The following is an 8,956-nucleotide window of genomic DNA, read 5'->3' on the forward strand; positions in this document are numbered from 1 at the left end:
TCTTTTACTGTGCCAATCGACGTTTACAGGGCCTACTGGGAAGCAAACTCCGGATTTTACCGAGAGAAATAAAGAAAAACCCAAAACCCGTTTCCTCACATGCTGGGCGTCGGGAAAGAAAACCTGTGAGCCTCCTACTGGCTCTGCCTCCAAAGGTACAAAGGTAAACAATTGAGGGCACAGCAAAGCCTTCACCTGATCCAATCCGGGGACCTCCAGGGCCGACGGCCCGTGACGTCACCGGAAACGTCTTCTTGTGACGCTCAACGTCCCTCCCTCTTGAACTGGGCGCCGGAAGCAAAGCGGAAGTGGACGCGCACTCGCTTCCGGGCCCGGTCGCCATTTCCAGCGGTAGCAGGTTCTCACGAGTTTTGGCCTGCTGGGACAATGAGCTATGACTACCATCAAAACTGGGGCCGCGATGGCGGGCCCCGCAGCTCCGGCGGGGGTTACGGAGGAAGCTATGGAGGGGGCCACGGAGGGAATCGAGGCTCCGGAGGTGGCGGCGGCGGCGGCGGCGGCGGCGGAGGGGGTGGTCGAGGCGGCCGAGGCCGACATCCCGGGCACCTGAAAGGCCGCGAAATCGGCTTGTGGTACGCGAAGAAACAAGGCCAGAAGAACAAGGAAGCGGAGAGGCAGGAGGTAATCTGAGACTTGGTAGTGGAGGGGGATGAAACCGGACAGGTTTTCTTTTCTATCCTTCGACCCCTAAGTTTTTCTTTACTGGTGCATGTGCTTTGTGAAGTGCAAGTGTTGAAGCTTCCAGTATTGGATATAGCGGTGAACGTTAGCCATGCGCATCTGACCTGAAGCAGTTGGGATTTATGCGAGTGTATACTTTGCTTAAAAGACGTGAGAACTGGGGACAAAACAAATGTTAAATTCAGGGTCTATCCGAAATTAACTTTTTTGGGGTGTCACTGTCATAGTATATCTGGCTACCTCTTCCCTTAGTATAATTAATGTCACTTTAAGTTCTTTGCCTGATGAGCTCTAAAATTACGGCTTTATACATTAGACACTGGTTTGCGCGGAACAAAAACTATCAAGCACTATTTTTGTAGATCCTTAAGAAGAGTACTCCAACTTCCACTTAGTATTAAAATAGGCACAAACACAGGTTTTTTGTTTTTACGTTGGGCTATGGAGGTTTCTGCTGATTAGCAGCTCCTCTTTGAGAAGGAAACCTAGGATCCTAGAAGTGGAGGAAATTTCAAGAGATGATTTGGCTTAGTCCCTTGTCTTCAGGTTGGTAATTGTCCATTTGATTTGTATCCTGAAGACTTGTAGGAAAGGAGACATTAAAGTAACCTGAGTGGCCTGTTCTGATAATGATTATATATGTGGTTAAACCGAAGTTTTCTTAATATAAGCTTTATAAAAGCTTTTTACTGACTTTAAAAGCATCTTTCATATTAGATAGAGTGTAATTGAATCACCATTTAGGCTTCTGTTTTTAAATCATTCCATTTCTTTGCTTTTCTTTTATCCATGTCATTTTTGTTGAATTGGGGGGGCGTTATCTATTTGTCTTCACAACTTATATTCTTCTTTAAAAGTATATATATTTCTTCAATAACTAAAAATTAACTTGTTCATTGAGCAAACTGTTTTTTTTTTTAAAGGGAGGCACATCTAAGTTATCTTGAAATTGGAAGAATAATTGAGTGATTAGTACAGAGTAACTTCCTAAGAACTCTTTATCAAATTTTATTTACCCCATTTTTCACACGAGGTTTTATGCATGTTGCTATGGGGGTCTGAAGAAGTGTGATATTCAAGGAGCTTACAGTTTAGTTGGGAAAAGAAAGAACTAAACAGACAAAACGTTAAGTAAATCAGGAAGAATTCTTCATTATTATTTCCATCTGAAGCCCGTTGTGCAGTGGGTCATTATGAATTAAACTCTTGATTTCTACTACCTCCCCAAACCTCCATTTTAGTAAAAGTCACTACCATTTATTCACTCGCCAAGGCCAAAATGAGATTTATTTTTGATTCTTCTCTTTCATTTCAGCAAGTCTGTTTTCTCTTCCTTCTTAATATATCTCAAATCTAACCACTTCTCTCCACAGCAGTTACCATAGATCAAGCCACTATTTTGTTGTCTGTCCGTGGCTCTTAACTGGTCTCCTGTTTCTACTCCCCTGTCTTTTGTAGAGCCTTAGATCATCTCATTCTTTAGCTCACAATTTGAAAGCCAAGTCAGTTCTGTCTCAGTCTCATATGTTTCAGTGCATCCTAACATGTTTTCCAGGAATCTTGGCAATTTAGCTTCTACATATCAGGTTTCCCTCTATGTACTTACCTTTCTGAGCCTATGTTCCCAAGAGGTAATTAAAGCTTTTGTAATCATACTTTTATTTTTGCTTTTTTATTATAGTTCTCATTCTCTAAAATGTATGTCTCCATTTTCTCTACTAAATATGATCATATTTCAGTAATTGGCTCATCCTACCTCTTTCTTTGATCACGTTCAGCCCTTTGTGATTGCTTCCCAGTCAGAATTTCCATAGCTTTTACTTTTTAAGTAATATCTGTGTTTACAAAGTGACTGCATTCTAAGGATGCACGCTTATTCTTTCAACAGATATTTTTTAGGTTCTAATATATTTGAAACAGTATCATAGGCACTGTGTTAATAAGCTAGATATAGTCCCTACCCTACAGAAATTGTGGTGTGTTAGGCACTATAAGGTGGTTAGAATACAATGTTAAAGAATTACACTGGGCTTCCCTGATGGCGCAGTGGTTGGGAGTCCGCCTGCCAGTGCAGGGGACGCGGGTTCGTGCCCCGGTCCGGGAAGATCCCACATGCCGCGGAGCGGCTGGGCCCGTGAGCTGTGGCCGCTGAGCCTGCGTGTCCGGAGCCTGTGATCCGCAGGGGGAGAGGCCGCAGTGGTGAGAGGCCCGCGTACCACACACACACACAAAAAAAAACCCCAAAGAATTACACTAAGGAGGATGTGGGCTTATCCCCTAACTCAAATTAGGAAGAGCCTAGAAGATTTCCCAGAAGAGGTAACCCTTAAGCTGAAACTTGAAAGATAGCAAAGTATGTCTGTGTTTGTGATTTGAGGGCTTGGAAAAGGATTTTTAGGCCAAGGCAGCAGCATGTGCCACAGCCTAGAGGTCAGGAAGACCACGTTTAAGGAACTGAGAAGGGGGTAGAGCGGTGGCTTTTACACTTTTGACCGTTTCCCACAAAAAGGGATATATTTTAATTTGCAACCCAATGCACACACGTGTGTAAGTGAACAAAAAGTTTCATAAAATAATGTTTAATTAACTGTACATTGCCCTGGGGCTTTTGTTCTTGTTGTTTGTACCTTTCTGCCCTTTTCTTAAATTAATACTGGTCATGATCCTTTAATTTTACAGATTGCAGTATGAAAGCTCCTGGACTAGAAAATAAGCAGGGCTTTGAAATTCTTTCCCTTAAGAACTCTGGAAAGTCATTAAAGCGTCTCAAGCAAAACATGAAATGATTGGATTTGTGTTTAAATTCACCCTAGGTAGCAGCATAAAGAATGGATTGAAAAAGAGGCAATCCTGGGACCGGGAAACCAGTTAAGTAGCTCTTGCAGTAATTAAGGTGAGAAATGACAGCTTGAATTAGGACATTGCTAGTGGAGATGGAGGGAAGCGGACAGCTTAAAGTGATTTAGGAGGTAGACTCAAAATGATTTTATCTGGAGGGAAGGGGAAGGCAGGTGTGAATGGATGACACTAATGACTATATAAAGAACTGGCTTGATGGAAGAAGATGATGGACTCAGCTTAAGCACACTGAGTGTGATATTATAGGGCATACAAGTGGTGATTTCAAGGAAGTTAAAGGCTGTGTGGACCTGATGCCTACAGAAATCTAGACTGCAGGTGAACATTTGACAGTTTGTGGGCCTATGGATAGTAGTTGTAATATAGAATTCAATGAGAAGAGGAGTGGGTGCAGGCCTGAACTCTGTAGACCATTACTTCTCAAACCTGAGTCACCTGGCATCTTGTAGAAATGTAGAGCTGGGGTGGGTCCAGAGATTCAACTTTTCTCACAGACTCCCGGATGATGTCAGTACTGCTGGTCTGCAGAGCACTCGGGCTGTACAATGTAGAACAAGAAAATTTAAAGTATGGGCTGAGGAAGAGAAGCTGAGGAAAGAATCTAGAAAGGAACAGCCAGAGAAGAGAAAAATAAGGAGATGGATGTTGTTTTGGAATCCAGGAGTATCGTTTAGGGAGAAAAAAGTATATGAAAAAGAGAAAGTAATCAGTAGTGGCAAACACTGCACTGATGTCAAGTGAGGTAAGAGTTCAGAGTGTCTTGGATTTAGCAGCAACAGGGTAATTGGTAACCTTGATGAGAGCCCTTTTTGTGAAGTGCTGGAAGTAAAAACCAGATTGCACTGGAGTGGCTAGAGAAGGAGAGAGGAAGAAATGGGGGTATCTCCAGGCAGTTCTCCTGTGAGAAGGAGGAGGAAGAGTAGGGGTGGGAGAATTCAGGACAGGATTTTTGTTTTTATTGTTTTAAAAATGAAGAGATTTGACTGTGTTCAAGTTCATGTACTGATGGTAAGGAGCCAGTGGAGAGGAAAAGTAAATATATCAGAGGAGACTAAATTATCATGCAGTAGTAGTAGACAGCCCGCAGATCTTAATGGCTTATAACAACAAAGGTTTGTTTTCTACTCACATTACTTGACCGTTGGCGTTCACTAGAGTTCTCATGAGAATGAGGTCTACATAGCCTCCCACCCATCTGGAGCATAACTGGTTTTGGTGGCAGCAGGGAGGGATACAGTAAATCACCCCTGATTCCTAGAAATTCCCATTCACATGGCCATGGGAAATGCATTTCTGCCTTATATCTGTAAAGAAGCAAACCAGAATATTGATGTACAGCCTGAAGACTTAATAGGAAGAAAGATCTAGGAAAGGAAGATAAATCTTAATCGGAGATGGCCCTGAGGAGGTGGAAGGAAGGCTGCAGGGCTTAAGTGGAGAGATTAACTTTAACTAGGAAAATGTATTCCTCTTCCATTTTAACAGGAAAGAAAAGAGCAAAGGATGGGTTCTGATACAGGTTGGTTTGGGTTTGGTGCCAAGTGATTGAGGACTTTTCCTTTGGGTTTTGTTTTCTTTATGAAGTATCATGTGTTGGGACTTCCCTGGTGGCACAGAGGATAAGACTCCATGCTCCCAATGCAGGAGGCCTGGGTTCGATCCCTGGTCAGGAAACTAGATCCCACATGCATTCCACAACTAAGAGTTCACGTGTCACAACTACGGAGCTGGCGAGCTGCCACTAAGGAGCCTGTGAGCCACAACTAAGACCCGGTGCAACCAAATAAATAAATATTTAAAATAAAAAAAAAAAGAAATATCGTGTAAAATGTGGAGAGTGAACAGGAAAGTGGTATGGGTGTGTTACAGAGAATGGAGAAAGTTTGAAGCAGTTACAGATAATTAGAAGCTGATGAGAAAGACAATTTGCTGGATATAATTGAGGGTCTCCTTTGCTAGGAATTTCCAGTTAGAAGCAGAAAGGATATTTGAAGATTTCCAAAAGGAGGGGAAATAATAAGAAAATCAAATGCCTTGATAAAATAAGGGTCATGAACCATAAAATGTGTGTGTGAGATTCTGTGATTCTTCAGGCAGGGGGTGAGGTAAAGTGAAGGATGATGGAACTGGAAGAAGGTTAGGAGGGAGATAACCTACAGAGAATCAGGCTAGATCCAGGTTTGGAATTTCAGCATTCCTAAATTCACTGCCCACAGCCTTTGGGGGCTCATTGTGCAGAGAACCACGTTGAAAATAATTTTTTTAAGTGTATATTATGTTTTTACTAAAAAGTATAAAATTTTCAGGGATTATTTCATTTTTCAGTCATCCCACCTTTTTCTGGATATCTAAAATTCATTTAACAAGGTGAGGAGGAGAACTTTGTTCTGCTAGTAGAGGTAAAAGCTTCAAAACGTGAAGTTCTTTTTGGTTGAAGAAATGCTTTAGTGTGAATGAGTTTCATTGGGAAAGCAATCAGTCTTAAATTACTTAATCTTTGCCATTTTGAAAATGAATGAAAGAAACTATGGCTATGAACCCTTGAGGTGTTTGGAAAGGGTGTAAAAATTAAGGAACCTGTGCTTAAGGATGACTTTATGTCCTGGGGCTTCCTTTTCAGAGGAGGCTTTAATCAAAGTATTGCTGAGGATTCTTAAATTTCTAAGGGCCAAGAAAAAACATAGTAATCAATAGCTGTCTTATGTAAGTACACAGAGCAGTAAATGTTAATATGTACTGAAGACCTACAGAATTTAAAGCATAGGGCAAAAGTGTTCTAATAATGATTCTCTGTGTTGGGGGTCCCCAAGACCACCCTCAGATCCTGAAATTGACTGGAAGGAGTCACAAATCTCTGAAAAGCTGGTGTACTCACAGTAACTGTCCTTAGCAGCAAATTATTACAGATTAAAGTTGGCAAAGGTAAAGGTGCATAGGGTAGAGTCCAGGAGAAACCAGGTGCAAGATTCCAGCCCTAGTAGAGAGGGCATATTCTATACTACAGAGAAAAGATACATTAGTCTAATTTATTAACCATTTAAAAAAGATTTCTATGTAGTACAATTATTAAAAAGCAAAAAAATTTGGACTTTATTTTTTGAATTTTTGAAATTTAATTTTTATACAGTAGATTCTTATTAGTTACCTGTTTTATACATATTAGTGTATATATGTCAATCCCAATCTCCCCATTCATCCCACCACCACCACCTCCCTGCCACTTTCCTCCCTTGGTGTCCTTGCGTTTGTTCTCTACATCTGTGTCTCTATTTCTGCCCTGCAAACTGGTTCATCTGTACCATTTTTCTAGGTTCCACATATATGCATTAATATACAATATTTGGTTTTCTCTTTCTTTTTCTTTGTTTTAACATCTTTATTGGAGTATAATTGCTTTACAATGCTGTGTTAGTTTCTGCTTTATAACATAGCGAATCGGCTATACATTTACATATATCCCCATATCTCCTCCCTCTGGCATCTCCCTCCCACCCTCCCTTTCCCGCCCCTCTAGGTGGTCACAAAGCACCCAGCTGATCTCCCTGTGCTGTGAGGCTGCTTCCCACTAGCTATCTATTTTACATTTGGTACTATATGTAATTCCATGCCACCCTCTCACTTCATCCCAGCTTACCCATCCCCCTCCCCATGTCCTCAAGTCCATTCTCTACGTCTGCGTCTTTATTCCTGTCCTGCCCCTAGGTTCATCAGGGGTATCACCATTTTTTTTTTTTTTTTTAGATTCCATACATATGTGTCAGCATACGGTATTTGTTTTTCTCTTTCTGACTTACTTCACTCTGTGTGACAGACTCTAGGTCCATCAACCTCACTACAAATAACTCAATTTCGTTTCTTTTTATGGCTGAGTAGTATTCCATCGTATATAGGTGCCACATCTTCTTTATCCATTCATCTGTGGACATTTAGATTGCTTCCATGTCCTGGCTATTGTAAATAGAGCTGCAATGAACATTGCGGTACCTGACTATTTTTGAATTATGGTTTTCTCAGGGTATATGCCCAGTAGTAGTGGGATTGCTGCATCGTATGGTAGTTCTATTTTTAGTTTTTTAAGGAACCTCCATACTGTTCTCCATAGTGGCTGTATCAATTTACATTCCCACTTTGCTTTGCAAAACCTTTTAAGTTTCATTAGGTCCCATTTCTTTATTTTTGTTTTTATTTCCAGTTTTCTAGGAGGTGGGTCAAAAAGGATCTTGCTGTGATTTATGTCACAGAGTGTTCTGCCTATGTTTTCCTCTAAAAGTTTTATAGTGTCTGGCCTTCCATTTAGGTCTTTAATCCATTTTGAGTTTATTTTTGTGTATGGTGTTAGAGAGTTTTCTAATTTCATTCTTTTACATGTAGCTGTCCAGTTTTCCCTGCACCACTTGTTGAAGAGGCTGTCTTTTTTTCATTGTATATACTTGCCTCCTTTATCAAAAATAAGGTGACCATATGTGCGTGGGTTTATCCCTCTGTTTGTATCATCTTTAATTTCTTTTGTCAGTGTCTTACAGTTTTCTTCATATAGGTCTTTTGTCTCCTTAGGTAGGTTTATTCTTAGGTATTTCATTCTTTTTGTTGCAATGGTAAATGGGAGTGTTCCCTTAATTTCACTTTCAGATTATTCATCATTACTGCATAGGAACACAAGAGATTTCTGTGCATTAATTTTGTATCCTGCTACTTTACCAAATTCATTGATTAGCTGTAGTATTCTGGTAGCATCTTTAGAGTTCTCTATGTATAGTATCATGTCATCTGCAAACAGTGACAGCTTTACTTTTTCTTTTCTGATTTGGATTTCTTTTTCTTCTCTGATTGTTGTGGCTAAAACTTCCAAAACTATGTTGAATAATAGTGGTGAGAGTGGCCAACCTTGTCTTGTTCCTGTTCTTAGTGGAAATGGTTACAGTTTTTCACCATTGAGGACAGTGTTGGCTGTGGGTTTGTCATGCATGGCCTTTATTATGTTGAGGTAAGTTCCTTTTGTGCCTTCTTTCTGAAGGGTTTTTATCATAAATGGGTGTTGAATTTTGTCAAAAGCTTTTTCTGCACCTATTGAGATGATCATATGGTTTTTATTCTTCAGTTTGTTAATATGGTGTATCACATTGATGGATTTGCATATATTGAAGAATCCTTGTATTCCTGGGATAAACCCCACTTGATCATGGTGTATGATCCTTTTAATGTGCTGTTGGATTCTGTTTGCTAGTATTTTGTTGAGGATTTTTGCATCTATGTTCATCAGTGATACTGGCCTGTAGTTTTCTTTCTTTGTGACGTCTTTGTCTGGTTTTGGTATCAGGGTTATGGTGGCCTCATAGAATGAGATTGGGAGTGTTCCTCCCTCTGCTATCTTTTGGAAGAGTTTGAGAAGGATAGG

At 40.6% G+C, this 8,956-nt stretch overlaps 1 protein-coding gene across 2 annotated transcripts in view; it reads left to right on the forward strand.

The window, feature by feature from the left end:
* The first annotated feature begins 314 nt into the window (after window positions 1-314).
* The window catches only part of DHX36 (DEAH-box helicase 36), a 58,448-nt gene continuing 49,806 nt past the window's right edge, over window positions 315-8,956 (forward strand). The window contains exon 1 of one of the 2 annotated variants that reach the window (XM_028488492.2): window positions 315-642. In XM_028488492.2, the coding sequence (XP_028344293.1) occupies window positions 388-642 (255 nt within the window). In that variant the 5' untranslated portion in view covers window positions 315-387. The remainder of the gene's footprint in view (window positions 643-8,956) is intronic. The other variant, XM_024131835.3, reaches the window with a different exon arrangement.

This window comes from Physeter macrocephalus, chromosome 1 (genome assembly GCF_002837175.3).
Source record: "Physeter macrocephalus isolate SW-GA chromosome 1, ASM283717v5, whole genome shotgun sequence".
In the NCBI taxonomy this organism is placed as follows: Eukaryota; Metazoa; Chordata; class Mammalia; order Artiodactyla; family Physeteridae; genus Physeter; species Physeter macrocephalus.